We start from the raw sequence: 16,512 nt of genomic DNA, 5'->3' as shown, positions 1-16,512 counted from the left end.
AAATCTTCTCTTCTTAATATTATTGTGGAAGGCCTGCATTCAGTGACTTCAGAAGTCCTTAATTAAAACTGATTGACATTGTTCTTGATATTTATGTGCCATTAATCATTACAAAAAAGGCTGTGTTTAATAAGTGTTTATCATTTGTTTTTAAAGTCAAGACACAGAAAATATCTGATCAACATTTTAATCAAAATTGCATTGCAACCCTTCTTAAAACAATTTCTTCTAGTAATAAAAAATGCGATGTGGCAATAGTAAACTAAAAGTAACAGCATTTAATTAAGATGACATAAAACACGCCATCCATATTTGGCATTGCATTTATCGATAGGCAAGTCTGCTGTAGTTATCTAATTGTCCAAAAATGCAAAGATATGCCTGTTTTACAGTTATTATTTTTGACTCTTAAGGGATTTACAGTTTACAATTTTTGACAGTAAAAACATGTTTTCCAGTATACAATTACAAGATTTGATTCAGAGTAAATAAAATATACACCTGTGCAAAGTGTGACTCAAATGTGAACATTTTCAGAGATGATAAACAGCACTGTTAACAAAATATAAGAGATACAATAAAGTAAAATATAGTGTACAGAAGAACACCTTTATATATATATATATATATTAGCTTTGTTTTCTTCCCCTCTACTTCTGACACAGGAAAAAACATTTCTGGGAGCAAGCAGATTTGATCATGTTCAGATTGATCACAAATAACCTCTGGGAAACCTTTATTGGTTTTATTTTTCCAAATATACACAGCTAGGCTAATTTATGTTTGTGTACAGGTACAAGGTAAAATGCATTATCCTACACCTTTCATACACTGTTCCTCCATATCCTGCATCCTTTAATATAGAGAATTACGGGGTGTGGATGGAGACAACAAACAGTGTATTTCAACAACAGAATGAAACCATGTGACCCAACAGGCTCTCTCCTCTGTAATAACTGTGGAGTAGATTCAGGATGCCCTTCATGTCTGTAGTGCACACATTATTAAGGGAGGAGTTATATTGCCCGTCACCAGGAGGGTGCAGCACTGGCATGTCCTATACACAGGTGCCCAGGGCAACAGGACTTCATCGGTCATATAATCCAAGAGGTGTCCCACAACAAGGATTGACACATGACCACTTAGATGAGTTCGACTCAGCCTGCACCCGTCCAGTCCCTTTTTCAGTCCAGTTTGGGTCTATCATTTCAAGAAGACCACGTAGAAAGCCATGGCCAGGCAGGAAAGCGCCACGGCAATGTGAAGTCGTGTCCCAATTACTGCAGCTGGGAAGAGAGAGAGATTAAACCAAAAGAGATTAGATCCAAATTCAGTCAGGTAAACTGGGAAACATAGAGAAGGCTAAGTAGAAAACCAGATTACTGAGCTGAGTTTTTGACAGGAAACAACAAATCGGTATAATATACAGGGTGGGGAAGCAAAATTTACAATGAACATTTAGTTGTTTTTTCTCAGCAGGCACTACGTCAATTGTTTTGAAACCAAACATATATTGATGTCATAATCATACCTAACACTATTATCCATACCTTTTCAGAAACTTTTGCCCATATGAGTAATCAGGAAAGCAAACGTCAAAGAGTGTGTGATTTACTGAATGCACTCGTCACACCAAAGGAGATTTCAAAAATAGTTGGAGTGTCCATAAAGACTGTTTATAATGTAAAGAAGAGAATGACTATGAGCAAAACTATTACGAGAAAGTCTGGAAGATACTATTAAAGAAGAATGGGAGAAGTTGTCACCTGAATATTTGAGGAACACTTGCACAAGTTTCAGGAAGCGTGTGAAGGCAGTTATTGAGAAAGAAGGAGGACACATAGAATAAAAACATTTTCTATTATGTCAATTTTCTTGTGGCAAATAAATTCTCATGACTTTCAATAAACTAATTGGTCATACACTGTCCTTCAATCCCTGCCTCAAAATATTGTAAATTTTGCTTCCCCACCCTGTACATAAATCCATCTATACATTCCAACGATTTATTCATGCTTAAAAGGCCTTCTTCCTCACATAATAGTTTACGAGTAGACATGGCTGGGCAATCTCATGACCTTATATCTTGACCAATCTTAATTCAGCAAATAATTTCCTTTTCAGAGGGATTATACAGGTTGCGTCATTATATAACAGTGCTGTCCAAATCTATCCATCTAGTTGCCATTCATCTTAAACTGCACGAGTACTAGTGTTTTACAGTATTTTACAGAGAACGCTGTACTATAGCATTAACAGTATTAGACTAACATGTTTATTAACCTGAGAGTATGGTGATCTTTTAGTTTCTCAAGTCTTTGTTTACTTTCAGAGTTTGTGCAATGTATTATTTGCTGCTGTTGATGAAATTATAATTTCAGACAGCAAAGAATTATTGTAAATCCATGATTCTCTAGCCCAGTTCTAAACTCTGAGATGCTGAAATTCTGATTTATATACATGATTTGAACTTATGTGGGTGTGTAAAAAAAAACATTTTTAGTACAATTTTAAGTCTTCAGTCACACAAATTAGGGTTAAATTAGGGTTTGGCTCAGTCCTCTGTAGAAATATGGGTCAACATACATGTTGCACAGTGGCAGGATTATCATTATCCTTCCTTGTGTTATCTGGCCATTATCACTTTGTAACTCTCCTTACTATGTGAAAGAACAATGTCTAAACGGCAAGTCCAACCTGGACTAATTTCTTGCCATTTTCTTTAGCAGGGATTTCATCATTTTAATATGACAAAGCTCTTCCTAAAGTTCATGTTCCACCAAAACACCTTCTCTCCCAACACTATTTAATTAAATGCCATACAATCCTGCACTCAGTTTCTGCTACAGAACTCATCAAACAACCCAGATAGCCTTTATCTGTATTCCAGAACAATAGCACAAGGTGCCAGACTTATTTGAGGGCTGGCGCAGTGCTAATTAAGTGTAGATGCAGATCTTCTCTATGTGAGACTAAATTGGGGACACGGTTTATGTAATTAATGGGAAAAACTGTAGCAAAAAAGTTACACAAAATGTAGACTAGTGTTTGCTTCATTGACTGTTGTAAAAATATTACAGTAAGACCCACAATGATACAAAACTAAAGAGTTTGTACAACAACAATAACAAAAAGCCATTTCATTCAGCTCACATCCTCCAGAAAGCAGAGAAATTTCTTATAGTTTGATTGTTATTAGCCTGCCTTCTTACAAAGTGGGAAAATTGTTATCATGGATCATAACTCTACCCCAAAGCTTGTCACAGAATCTTTTGGTCAAACCTCCTAGCCCTACATGTATAAGGACAAAACTCAATAGTCTTGCATAGCCAAACCTGCTCACCACTTTGTTAATGCTATGCCAGTGCTAGAGAAAGTTCTGGCTCAATGAACCAACACCCTAGAGTAGGGTTGACACAGTCTGGATTGTTTGTCTAGTTTATAATTTATAAAATTAAAAAAAAAAAAAAAAGGAAAGCACCAAGTGCAGGAGACACCAACACTGTTGGAGGACAATTTTCCAAAATTCCGTCAGGTGAACTGTTTGAACATGTGCACTCAGGGGAGAAAGCTGTCATACTAAAATAACAAGAGCCACACCTAAGATACTCCATAAAAAGTCTAGTTTCCTTGCTAAATTTGCTATTTTAAGCAGCTTGGAGGTTGTTGGTTTGTTTCATACAGTAAAATACAAATAGTGGAAAAAAGGAAAATGTTAAATGAAGTTGCTGCACAACAACAAGACTTTTCCAGAAGAGTACATCCTGTGAGGCAGAAAAATGCAACACTAGAAAATACCTGCATGGGTTACTACTAGTTCGATGCATTAGTGGCAATTGCCTGCAATCACAAATATTATTTTATTTTGTAAAGGTAAGGGGAAAGATCAATCACCGGCAATTTACTTGATGGCATACAGCACTATCATACAAAGTGTTGACATTGTATGAAGCTTCTACTGTAATATTCATAGGCAGACTGGAGCTGCTGCAGAACAAAATTATAAATGCAGTTGTCAGACCTGGGGAGAGTGTCAGGTACACATCTGGACTTTGGAGGCACTGGAGACAGTGCTTATATGTACTGTAGGTTTAATTTTTACTGTGTGTGGTTGGTTTATTGTTATGTTCTTTATATATGGACCTCTGAGTCTGAAATACAGACTGATTGATTATACCAATGTTATAAAGACTTCATGAGACAGTGAATTGTGGCTGATGATTTTAACATCTTATACTTACTTAGTCTCAAGCTTATTGATATTTTATGTATAAAAGACAGTTAATATAATTTTGGTGCATTACACAGAACATCTACCTTTGTAGAAAACACCCCACACGCCTTTCTTCTCTGACAGCAGCCAGCTGTTGAGACGAGGCACCTTTTTGAGGTACGCACAAGTGCAGATGAACAGCAGCCCAAACACCACGATGCCATCGAAAGAGTACACTGTGAAAGACAAACAAGTTTAGTATGACGCACCTATATGACACTTACTTGAATGAGTTTACCTTTTGACAACTTTACATCCTCAACACAAAAACGTGTTAACTGGATTAAATCAGAGCAGTACACAATTCTAGAAAGAGAGTCTTCTAATAGGAAAAAAATAACCTTTTAATGCCATTCAGGTTAGTTTCAATTTGCATAAAAGAAACTGCTGTTTTAATGAGGAAAATAAAAGCAGGAAGAGGAACAGTGCAGAGATGTCACCTGTTAAAGTCTGACAATATTGTCTTTTGTCTCATGTGATGAAGACTGTACAAATTTGCTGCTGACTGATTTCAGGGTTTGAGTTATGTTACAATTACACCTTTGTTGTTCCTACATTGATAGTCAAATATAAAAGACAGTAAGCTAGCTGATATTCTACAGTTGCACGCTAATGTTAAGTCGGTATGTGTTTCCTCATTGTTTGTATCATTATAGTGTCTCACTGACATGTTTACCATTAGCTACCGTAACGTACTAAATCACGAAGCCAGGCAGGTTTGAAGCCTAGCATTTTTTGACAGGAACTGCAAACAGTGCGATCATTTTATAGAAAACAGCAGATAACATTACAGAGTCAACAATTAATATCCAATAATGAGTTTTAGACTGAGACACTGACAGTGCTGTCCTGGGCCACGTCTACAGCTAACACAGCGTTAGCTTAGCGTTAGCATACCGACCAAAAAGTCGCCTAACTTATGTGTCCTATTTCACTGTAAAGATTCAGAGCGCGCGCAGATTGCACCCTTCCATAGACCTACCATTTGTCATATTCGCAGTTTTCTCTTTGACGACCTTATACTACTGTTTCTTCATAAAATTTAGCAATCCATCATGTACTATAAAGTGCAGATGTACTTCGCAGCTTCGTAGTCATTCGTTGACATTTCCGGTTTCACTGGGTTTTTAGAATCTTCTTTTACGCTTTTTTTCTTTGTAGTCAAATCAGCACCACTGCCATCTACTGGAATGTATTTGTTACAGCTCCATTAGCTGTTCAATACTGTCCTCAGACTACCACCAAGTGGAGGATGTGGGTATTGCACTAATAACTCCAATCTGTGAAAATACTCCTCTGCATGTGAAGGTTCTGCATCCAAAACCACTGTACTAGAGTGAAATAGACTCATTTTTTCTCCTGGGCCACATACAGCCCAATTTGACTTGGCAGGCCAGACCAGTAAAATAATAGCATAATAGTCATAAATAATGACAACTCCCATTTCCCCCCCTTTTTTTAATGCAAAAAAATCTAATTAAATTATGGAAAAGATTATATTTACAAACTATCTTTTCACAAAAAATGTGAATAGCCTGAACAATCTAAAATTTCTTGAGAAAAATAAGTGCAATTTTAATAATATTAGGCCTCACCTTATCATTTGTAGATGTGCATTACAGATCACACTGGATCTACAAAGGCATAAAACATTCAGTGAAAGGCATTATATTATTAAAAGTTTGCCGTTTGGAACTACAATGCGTTTGCCACCCTTGAATGTTAATATCTTAAACTTCGCAAATTCATCCCAGCCAGATTGAAACCTCTGGTGGGCCGGTTTTGCCTGTGGGCCATATGTTAGACACCCCCCGATCTAAGCAATATGAACAAAATGTGGGCTACAGTACTTGAGGAAAAAAGGTAAGGTAAGGCAAGGCAAGGCAAATTTATTTACATAACACAATTCATACACAGGGCAATTCACAGTGCTTTACAAAAATGGAAAAAAGACAGGTTAAAAACACACAATTACAATTAAAACATAATCAATAAAACATAAATAACAATCAATTAAAATAAAGTAAAAGAGAAGAGTGCAGATAGAACCCTTTCAGTTGTTCTATGCATAGTTGAACAGAGCCGTTTTCAGCCTGGACTTAAACATTGTCAGAGTAGAGGCCTGTCTCACGTCATCAGGAAGACTGTTCCAGAGTTTATCTGCTTGGAACTGAAATGCAACTTCACCATGTTAAGTCCTGACTCTGGGCAACTGCAAAAGACCAGTCCCTGAGTTTCTCAGGGTCTGAGATGGTTCATATGGGACCAACATGTTAGAGATGTACAACACAGTCAAATTAGTCAACACATTTAGGGGTACAAGAACAAGAGAATTATAAGTTTGAAGCTTTTTAGTCTCAAGAAAGCATAAGTAAATATGTCAGATAAAATGTGATGGGTGAGTAGTGAAGCATAAATCTGTATAAAATTAAAATAATTAAGTAAAGTGCCTGTACCTCAAATTTGTGTTTCAGCACTGCCCTTGAAAAAAAAAGGGTACTGATTTATTCATCGTCATTTTAAACAGTATCTTCCTTTTTGTTGAATGTTGCATACTTCCAGGACATGACCTGAGAGAATAAGATTGATTACATGTGAACTTTTTTAAAAATTACGTTATACCGATGGGACACTAACACACAGCCAACAGTGAAGGCTGAGACAAGTGTGTCATTATGTACAACAGCAGATGTATGTCTACACTGTGGCCAGTTAATTACTCTGTGTTGCGCAATGCAGTGATGGCAGCTCCTGAGGGACATAGGCAGGATTAGCAAATCTGTAAAAATGCTGTCTCTGGACCTGTACACACACTGTAGTGAATAGCAGAGTGAGGGATTAAATTGAGCTCATGCCACGTCACTCCCACACCGCTCCCTGAGGTACACCATGGTGCAAGTCTGATGATGAGCTGTCATCCTCAGACTCCCCATGGGCTCTCTGTCACAATGAGCTTCAGGAGAAAAACACACTCTTCCAGTAAAACTCCTTTGCAGTTTTCACAATTTGCTCTAGACAATATTAGAAAATGCATTGGGTTTTTTTGTATGATTCAATAAATATTGCACTTTAGGTATTATCTGTAGAGCAGTATGTATTCAAAATAAACTCAAAGCATTCTAAATAAAATCAGGACTACATGTTTTGTGGGGCAAACATATTTTCACTCCTAAACAGAAATGCACTCATACTTGCTTACAAGCGTTAAGACTGGATACAAATGATAGTCTCAGTATACTTCTATAGCTATCCTCTACATGTACAGCAGGAGTCAGCAAGCTTTACAACCTAAAGAGCCATTTTTACTTTTTGTCTCAAAAAAGAAGAAAGAAATCTAACTGGAGCCGTGAAAAAAATATTTAAACCCATCTACATTTTACCATGAGGTGGCTGCTCTGCTGTTGCCTATTTGAGATTAGTTTGCTATTTAACTTTGTTTTTCCATTATAATAAAGCAATGCGTGGTGCATTTATGAAATTATACGACGATAATAAAGAAAACACTGAAAATTTGTACGTTTTTTAATGATGGACAGTATTTCCAAAACATAATTACATTGTGTACTTGAGAAAAAGCTCAACTTCGATGTAGAGGCTGACTTTTAAACAGACTAACTACAAACAAATACAAAGTGAGTATCTTGTATCTTGAATTTGGCAAGAAAATAATACATTTTGGTTTATATGCTGTCAAAAAATATTTTATTCTATGTACAGCCTGTGCATTTTTGCAGATGGACAAAGTTAGAATAGATTTAGACCTATAATAATGTTAAACAGTAATGACTCATTCAGTTAATTTCAAAATGTTTCTTATGTTTTTTGACAATGGGAGCCATAGAGAGAGGCTAAAGAGCCACATTTGGCCCAGGAGCCATGGGTTGCAGACCCCTAATCTACCGTGTAGTATTTTTTGCTCTTTATATCTCCTACATTGTGTTTTTATTTTGTATGTATAGGTAAGCATCCCTACATTTTCAGCTGAGTCTATTCGTAATACTGCATACACATGGAAGTAAACAAACTAATAGTATACAACACTTAGCTGAGTCATATCAAATAAAGATGTGTTACTGTTAAACACTTTGTTACTGTTGGCATTTGTCCATAAGGAGGAGAAGATTCTCACTGTGTGCGCAGTGTAATTTGTGGGAGGCACACTCAACATAAAAGTGGAATTTAATGTGCGGCAGAGATGAAGTTGAAACCCCTCGCTGTGATAATTACACCAGGATCCACAGAAGAGAACAAACAAGATAAACTACAAAGACCCTGTTTGTCAAACTACTTCTACACAGTACACGCTGAGTCCTCATTATTTTTATTACATTATCCTAATCCCTCCATATGTTGTTCTCTAGGGACAACAGAAGTTTCTCTCCAGAAGTAAAGAGGGTGGAACAAAGACAGTTAATAAGATTTGATCACAGGATATGGAGGCACACCTGCTCAGATCAGCTTCACTGTACATTTTGTACCTTCACACTGTGGACCACAACAACCACTCTCTTCTGTACTGGAGGACAGACTTTAACTCATCTCCCTTTTACAGTGATGCGTCTCTATCACTGTCCACAGGTAAGATTTATTTAATCACTTACAGTTGGTTTAGTGTTTGTTTTTGGTTATGGTGTAACTGATTATTAAGTAAGTCATTTGTTTATTCATATCTACTAATGATATACAGACGGTTTTTAAAGTTAATAAAGAATGATAGATCTACACTGGACTCCATTTAAGATAACATTGTACTTCCACTATAAAAAGTCACTTTTGATAGAGTTACTGGTCTGCAAATATTGCACAAAACCTACACCAGCGGTTATTGAGGAATAAATACAGTCCGGAAAGTCAATTATTCATTGATACAGCATGTTATTTTATACCACTACTGCACATCTTTATTCATCTTTATTTACAGGAATAATTATACTGTAAATATATCACACTAAAAATATTGGCTTCATGTGCCTTTGTTTTTGGTTTAGTTGTGAGCACAGCTAAATAAAACACACGCTGTTCATAGACTACTGTCCTGCAGACATTTTTAACTAGTGCATGTCTTAATGTAATTCACAGCTCCTTTCTTTCTAGACACACCCCAAACCAGTGGTCATTTGTTTATTCTGATGTTACAACTACAGGTTATATTTGATTGTCAGTGCTGATTCATGCCATGGTGGTTAGGTCATTTGCAAAGTTGAGATGCCTATGTATGTTTAAAGGTGAGATATTTTACATTTTTAAGTGTACACTGTGAGTTTTGCAAATGGATTTGACTGGTTTCCCTGCTGCTTTCCATATAGGTATCGCAAAAACTTGGTTCTCGAAATCGAAGAGGTGAGATGAGAATAAACCAGTTCATATCACTACAATGACAATAAATTAATCAGGGATGGTGTTTATATTTGGTCTGAAATAACCCGTTGTCTTAATAGCCACTCGTACGCAGCTCAATTTGATCAGCCACCTACACCGTGTGTACAGGATTCTAATGAAAACAATCTCACTAAAATGTAAATGTGTGTTTGTGTGTCAGAGAGACACCACTGCTGGATGCTTTCGCTAAACCAGGTGACAGAGAATCAGCAGCAGGAGGATGGTGACCTCATTGAGCCCAGAAAGCTGCCAAATCCTGTCCTGGCTTCACACCCACACAGAAACCTTCACCAAGAGCTGTTGTTCTGCCACAGACGGTGAATACACACTGAGCTCTGTACCTGCTGCCTACGATTAGGTGACAAAAGGAGGCCCACATGCTGTTCCAAGTATACACGAATACACACTGATTTACTGCTGTACTGAAACAACTACCATGAGTTTTATATCTGCAATCAATTCAGGCCCAGTGATGCATTAAAATGACCTTGTTTTTTCATGTATTTTTAAGTATCTCTATACTCTTGAGTGGTCACTTGTCAGTGGGTAGCTGATATCACAAAACTTCTAGGGATGATTTATGGTAAAAGTCTCAAACAATGATATTTCTCCACATTTCCACCTCAGTTGTCTGCTCTGACAATCCTCTTAGACTTCTGACCCCGCTGACTTGTGCTGTGCTGAGGATAAACAACATGCTTAGTCACTGTTTAACGCTGATAAAGTCAAAGATGCCACACCTGATGGGGATCACAGCTAATCTCTCAGCAGGTGGCCAGTGTTCCCTCTCTGCAAAAGTAAAACACTAATACAAAATAATTCACGTTTGGCATCATCTACACTTTTACACCAAACTTGTAGACAGGCAAAGTATTTCTGTGTTTTAGGTTGAACTTGTGCTATGAAGGTCCACATTCACGCTGCAGAAAAAAGTGGCCGGAATCTGCCCTTTCTGCCCTTATGTGGTCCATATATGATTTTTTATGACAGTGTGAACAGCACAAATTTGATCTTTTTAAAATCAGACCCTGGTCACTTTCATATATGACCCTAAATCTGATACATATATGATGTTTGGCAAAGAGACTTCAGTCTGAATAGTCTTGATGCATTTCATCAGGCTCTTATGTCACTGAAATGCATCAGATGTTACATTTCTGCACTAAAGGAGGTAGGACCCAGCAAGACTGATAATTACTTCCATAAACACAGGGTGCTGTGGGCCTTAGACTGTTCATGCATGAGTCCAGCTGCAGTCGCTTTTAAACTATAATGTGAACAACCACACAAAAAAATTTCTGGAAAAACTCAGAACTGATCATTAAGCCCTACAGTGTGAACATAGTCTTAACCCATAAAGACCCAGTGCTACTTTTTTGGCAGTTCCAGAGTATTTATCTTTTCTCAAGTGCTTTATCACTATTTATTGTGACATTATCCTCTGTGTTTTGTATTTTTTCAGTGAACATCAGGTATTTTCCTATATTTAATTTACTGATCATGTGGATCTTCATAAAAGCCCAGATTAAAGTTGAGGGTTATTAGATTAAAAACAGAGAAAACTGAAGAAAAAGTGACTTTTTCAGCAAAATATATCATTAACTGAACACAATCCAAGTGTCTCCATCCACTATCACTGATCCAACTCCATGGGCTTTATTGGTGAATCAATGCTGTAGAAGATGACGGTGTTTCCATGTTGACTACGGAGCCTCTGAACATCCAAATGGGTCATATCTGATGACCATGAAAAGATGACAAACTGCATTTCACACCAATTATTTACACATATTGAAATGATTAGTGGATCAACAGGTATTAAACATTTCACATTAGTTGATGTTTTTGGTCGTCGGTGGCTGGTAAATGTAGTGGTCTATATATATTATGTCAGTGTTTTGCTTGTGTGTCCTCAGAGGTCTTCTGCCTAAAAAAAAGACAGAGCTGCAGTGTGTGCTGGAACACAAACAGAAAGAGCAGCACATTAGGAGAGAGCTGGCCCTCCTTCCTCCTTCTGACTTGGAGGTGAAGCTACGCTTAAGGCAGCAGACAATACAAATCGTAAGTGAGCCCTGTTACATGCATCTATTACCTTCTTTGGGATACAAGTATGCATGCATTTGCAAATACTTTATGTTTAGGAGGATGTTCAAAGTCACAGTTTTCATACTGTCTTTGCAGTGTGAGCAAGAGGAGAAGAGGAGGAGTGAGACTCTGCAGGATGTACCAGAGTTTGTCCGTGTGAAAGGATCCCTGAAACAAATCCAGGCTTTCTCCTACTGACAAACCACAGGGGAGGAAACACAGGCTCCTATGCATCTGCGGACGAACCATCTCTAAGCCTCTGTTCACACTGTGGACAAAAGTGGCTCCAGTCTGACTTTCTCACTCTTGTGTGATTCAGTCTGTTTTCTGTTTTAACAGCAGTGTGAGCACAACTCAAATGGAATCTGAGGTTTTTTATTCTAATTTGAGTCGCTTCCATATGTGGTTCTAAATCAGATACAGATACTGTTTTGTTTTTTTTTTGCAGTGTGACCTCAGTATCAACAATCATTTTGGAATTCATGTAACTTATGTCTCTCTAGACCCACATCTGTTAAACTTCTATATTTGTGGGAGAAAAAAATGGCTCCTTTTCTATTTATCTTTGTTATCTGCTCATATAATTGTTGCCTTCCATGGCAAATCAGGAATGAAACTGTAAATGCTGACTTCAGTGGGCTCCATGTAGACTAGACAGAGGTACAGATGATGTTTTCCTTTACTATCAGTATTAACAGAACTTGGCTCTGATATTAGGCTCCTTAACTGGAACTGTTTACTTTAAGGTAACTTAGTAGCTAATACAATTAAAATTGCAGCTATATTTTTGACAATACCTTTGATATTCCAGTCTTATTGATATATTTATTAATTCCAGTATTTCTTATGTTAACTTAGCTGTTAGGTGCATTTATATATTTTCCAATAAACCATAAATAATGCATTTCAGTTTTGATTCTTTTTCGTGGGATGGTTGGTGATATTCAGTTAATCAATTATATGCTTTTTCATGTTAGAAACTATTATAAATCTACCACTGGTTGACCTTTATCTCCATCTAGCTCCATCTCATCTCACTATCTCATTATAACAGCTCCATGGGACATCTTACATATTATTGTTCTTCTTTTGCAGAGGCAGGTCTTTTCAGGACTGTAACCAGTTCACAAAGAAATCTGATTCTGGTAACCACATTATCTGATCTGAGCAATATATCCAAAAGGAGCAGTAATGCAACATTTGCTTTAACTCTAAGTCTAAATAATCACACCTTACACTGGTAATGTAAATTCATACAGCAGTTTCACCTCTAATGTCTGAGATTATAAAATATTTACACCACACGACAAGTTACATTTAAAATTTTAATAAAACATCTAGGGAGACTGACAATGGAAAAACACTGAACATTTCCTTGAGTCAATGTGCTAGTGTCATGTCATTAGTCACAAAAACCTTACAGCAGACATAAAAATGTGCTTAGAAGTTTGCAACATTCTTCAGTTATTAGTATCCCAATGCATTATACCATATAATCAAAGCATCTTGAAGATACATTATTTTGGAGTTTTGGGGTGCAACATCAAGGAGTGATTTCAGGTAAGTAACACCAGATAAAAACAAACTGCTACTGAAAATTATTCATGGACCTTTGAATCATGTTTCTACTATAAGAAAGTGACTGAGTGCCAGCTGGTAGTCTCAATGAAGTGTTTTCATCTGAATCTGTGGTGTGCTGCACAATGATGATGTGATGGTATGTAAAGTGTGACTGACACCTTGGAAATGTAAATATCATCTTGGACTCCCACATAGATTCCATTATAACAAGATTAAGTAACAAGAAGGCCTGCAGAATGAAAACACATTCAAGCGTACACACTGTGTACACCTCAAACCTTGTGTACCATCGCTCGTAAACAAAAGCTTTACATTTAAAAAGTGAACATTTTGAGTCTGTTCATTCTGTAAATCATGTTTTCACTGTTTATAAATACAAATTAAATTCCAAGCAGCAACCACATTCACTGTGTATATGTCCCTCCCTCAGTACCAGTGTGTTGTGTTTGCTGCAGAATAAATTAACAATAAATACATAGCAAGAAGAAATTGTTTTTACAAAAAAAGAAACAGACATCATGGCAGGGTAATATTCTCCCGTCTGTGTTTCACCGTACTATCTACAACAGAAAAATACCCTGTAACATCACATAGCATTTTGAAACATTAGACTAGAGGTACAGCAGAAGCACAGACAGAGGAGGGAAGTAGGCTTCTGACATAGCAGGCTGGCGGTGAGGAGAGGACTGATCCAAATAACAAGGCCAAATGAGCTCACAGGTCAAACAGGAAACGAGGCTGAAGTTGGCTTTTCCATTTCTCATCTCATCAGCCTAGGTTATTCTATTCCTTTACATTTCTGATTCAAAAGCAATGAATCAGAAGCCAACTGAATCTTATGCAGGGCAGTATCTAGGGAATGCCATCTTTCCTTTGGCAGCACTGTGAGGGTGGCACACTCCAGTCATACACATACGACAAACGCAACTTGACTTCCTCCTTACAGAGCCTGCCATCCCGCTGCAGTGTCTGGTGTTTCTCCAACATGTCCTCCAAGCTCTGTTTATGTGTCACCAAGTATTTGTTGTTGCACCCACGTGATTTATATTCTGTGTCAAAGCGTGGGTCGTGTGTTCGCCGGACATCTACTGGCGCCAACCAGGCACCCAGTGACACGTCCTCACTCTGCCAGGTTTTGAAGTAACCTGCATTAAGATGCACATAATGAACTAGATCAGCCGAAAGGACGTAGCCTCCACCCAGAGCGTAGGGCAGGTAGTAATCGCACAGTTCCCAAGAGCTTTCTCGCCACTTTCCAGCTGTCTTCACTCGCCCTCTCCCTGAGAAGAAGCCCCAGTACAGCCGGTTAGACTCCTTACCCTTCAGTTCCTCTTTGATGAGGTCCAAGCGAGCAAATGTGTCATCATCTGCTTTGAGAACAAACTTGAACTCCACATTCTGGTCCAGCCAGGAGTACATGTGTAGCAATTTGAGTGTTAAGTTCTCATAAGAATCTCGCAATTCAGGCAACAACAGCAGGTCTTTGTGCCGCCCTTGCTCTGTGTTGAGGTTTTGAAGATCCTCACTGGAAAGCCCCTGAGTTCCTACCACAAACATGGCCAAAACATCAGAGTCCCGCTTGACCAGCCAGGTGCTGCGAATAATGCTCCTTCGCTCTGTGTATTTAGGTCCTGTTGTGATGAGGACAACAAGGAATGCTGACAAGTCTTTGGATGTGGAAGGAGGATTCTGTTGGTCTGGGTGGAGCTGCAAAGAACTGGCACGGGGGGCAAAGCCTGGAGGGTCGGCGTGGCCCTGTTTCAGGGTTTCAGATGTACATTTGGCCAAGAAGACAAGAACAACAGCAAAGCTGCACACGATGCCAATGACCAGGGCTGTCTTGTGACGGCACACTAGACGTATTAGATTCATGGTGCTGAGGCTGGAGTAAAGACAAACACATGAGGTGAAGGGTTGATTTCATTGAAAACATCACTTTAACTCACACAAAAAATTGCATAATTGTACAGAGGTTGATACTGTATCCTTTTGTATACAGAGCTTATATGTCTATTGAGCTTCTTTTTTTCTTATTTTACTATCCTTATATTTCTATTATATCTTATATTTATCATTTTCTAGCGAGACAACATCATGGCAAAGAATTCCTTGTATGTGTTTACATACTTGACAAATAAAGACAATTCTGATTCTGCAATAGTAATTATAAATGTTACTTATATATAGTGTGACGAACAAAAAAAACAAGAAAACATTTTTAAAAAATGTATGAAAGCATGATCAGATCAGAAAACCTCGATGGAACTGACACATAACTAAATATCCACATTACTTGGTACCTCTAAGAATATCTGAAAAGTTATATGTAATTGCTGATTTAGTTGCTGTACATTATCGAGTGTCAACTAACTGAAGCAATGAATATCGCTAATTTATTTTTCATTTAGGCGATGGAAAATTGTTTTCGTTGTTTTCGATCCCATATGTAAATTAACTTCAGGTGTATCTATTTATTTGACAAAAGTAATCTCAGCTACAATACAGTATTATTACTTTGCTGCAGCTGGTATCTGAATAAAACTATATACATACGTGTTACAATACCAAAGCAGTGATGGAACTAATGTGAGTCGTTCGTTACCTTTGTGAATTGAACAGTACCTGTTCTGTGGATGATAACAATAGCTGGATCGGCCCACAGATTGCAGCTCTGCAGAGCTAACGATAACGTTAGCTATCGGGATAAAACCCCCTGCGCACTTTGAGAGATCACTCCACTGAATGTAAACACACACAGGCTGCACATTTTGGTCCACGAAAGAAAACCGGTCAGCAGCGTCAGCCACAAAGGTTACAGTACAGAAGTCAAATCAAGTGCTGAGTAAACTGAGCCATACACTGATATGGTCACTTTTTCCTCTCGCTCTGAAACAAATTTAGTGGATCTATGTGGCCATGACGAAGAGGAACCGGAAGTGAAGCCCCCGAACTGAGGGATTTAACATAAGCCAAAACGAACTCTGCAAAGGAGAAACATTTTACATTCTTTTGATAATATATCATTGATGATTTATGATAGATGTGGCATTTGTATTTCAAAAATGTACTTTGAAACAGCACAAGAAATCAGGTATGTGGATGACAGCTGTTGGCTGGAGCATGCGCAGAAGGAAACTAATAAAAGTCAAGTGCCAGGAAAGAGAGAAAGTTTTAAATTGTAACTCTTCAAAATA

At 37.8% G+C, this 16,512-nt stretch overlaps 3 protein-coding genes across 4 annotated transcripts; 1 reads left to right on the top strand and 2 right to left on the bottom strand.

Annotated features, from left to right (window-relative positions):
- Positions 1-124: 124 nt before the first annotated feature.
- Positions 125-5,405, bottom strand: tmem167b (transmembrane protein 167B). The gene is made up of 3 exons (XM_030134980.1): positions 5,256-5,405; positions 4,318-4,449; positions 125-1,286 (listed from the first exon to the last, which is right to left on the bottom strand). The coding sequence occupies exons 1-3, from the start codon at positions 5,263-5,265 to the stop codon at positions 1,204-1,206; spliced, it is 225 nt and encodes a 74-aa protein (XP_029990840.1). The 5' UTR covers positions 5,266-5,405; the 3' UTR covers positions 125-1,203.
- A 3,266-nt stretch (positions 5,406-8,671) lies between these two features.
- Positions 8,672-12,646, top strand: LOC115418980 (protein FAM107B). Its single transcript, XM_030133549.1, has 5 exons — positions 8,672-8,851; positions 9,580-9,613; positions 9,813-9,969; positions 11,569-11,713; positions 11,834-12,646. The coding sequence occupies exons 1-5, from the start codon at positions 8,828-8,830 to the stop codon at positions 11,933-11,935; spliced, it is 462 nt and encodes a 153-aa protein (XP_029989409.1). The 5' UTR covers positions 8,672-8,827; the 3' UTR covers positions 11,936-12,646.
- Positions 12,647-13,048: 402 nt separating this feature from the next.
- b3galt6 (UDP-Gal:betaGal beta 1,3-galactosyltransferase polypeptide 6) lies at positions 13,049-16,378 on the bottom strand. Of its 2 annotated transcripts, none has more exons than XM_030133545.1 (2): positions 15,921-16,378; positions 13,049-15,200 (listed from the first exon to the last, which is right to left on the bottom strand). In XM_030133545.1, exon 2 carries the CDS (start codon positions 15,188-15,190, stop codon positions 14,171-14,173), a length of 1,020 nt encoding a protein of 339 aa, XP_029989405.1. In that variant the 5' UTR covers positions 15,191-15,200; positions 15,921-16,378; the 3' UTR covers positions 13,049-14,170. The 2 variants fall into 2 exon arrangements, with proteins under 2 accessions (XP_029989405.1, XP_029989406.1); XM_030133546.1 differs by having other exon boundaries at positions 15,941-16,377.
- Between the last annotated feature and the right edge of the window lie 134 nt (positions 16,379-16,512).

Source organism: Sphaeramia orbicularis, chromosome 5 (assembly GCF_902148855.1).
Source record: "Sphaeramia orbicularis chromosome 5, fSphaOr1.1, whole genome shotgun sequence".
In the NCBI taxonomy this organism is placed as follows: Eukaryota; Metazoa; Chordata; class Actinopteri; order Kurtiformes; family Apogonidae; genus Sphaeramia; species Sphaeramia orbicularis.
Note: the sequence above shows the minus strand (reverse complement) of the source record. Positions and strands in the feature narration are given on the sequence as shown.

Bases quoted from the DNA above. Each gene is read 5' to 3' on its own strand.
- tmem167b (XM_030134980.1), bottom strand. The intron at 1,287-4,317 runs GTAGATGTTCTG...CTCTCTTCCCAG, and splicing joins GTGGGGTGTTTTCTACAAAG to CTGCAGTAATTGGGACACGA.
- LOC115418980 (XM_030133549.1), top strand. From the start codon at position 8,828: ATGCGTCTCTATCACTGTCCACAG. The intron at 9,614-9,812 runs GTGAGATGAGAA...TTTGTGTGTCAG, and splicing joins TGGTTCTCGAAATCGAAGAG to AGAGACACCACTGCTGGATG. The intron at 9,970-11,568 runs GTGAATACACAC...GTGTGTCCTCAG, and splicing joins CTGTTGTTCTGCCACAGACG to AGGTCTTCTGCCTAAAAAAA.
- b3galt6 (XM_030133545.1), bottom strand. From the start codon at position 15,190: ATGAATCTAATACGTCTAGTGTGCCGTCACAAGACAGCCCTGGTCATT.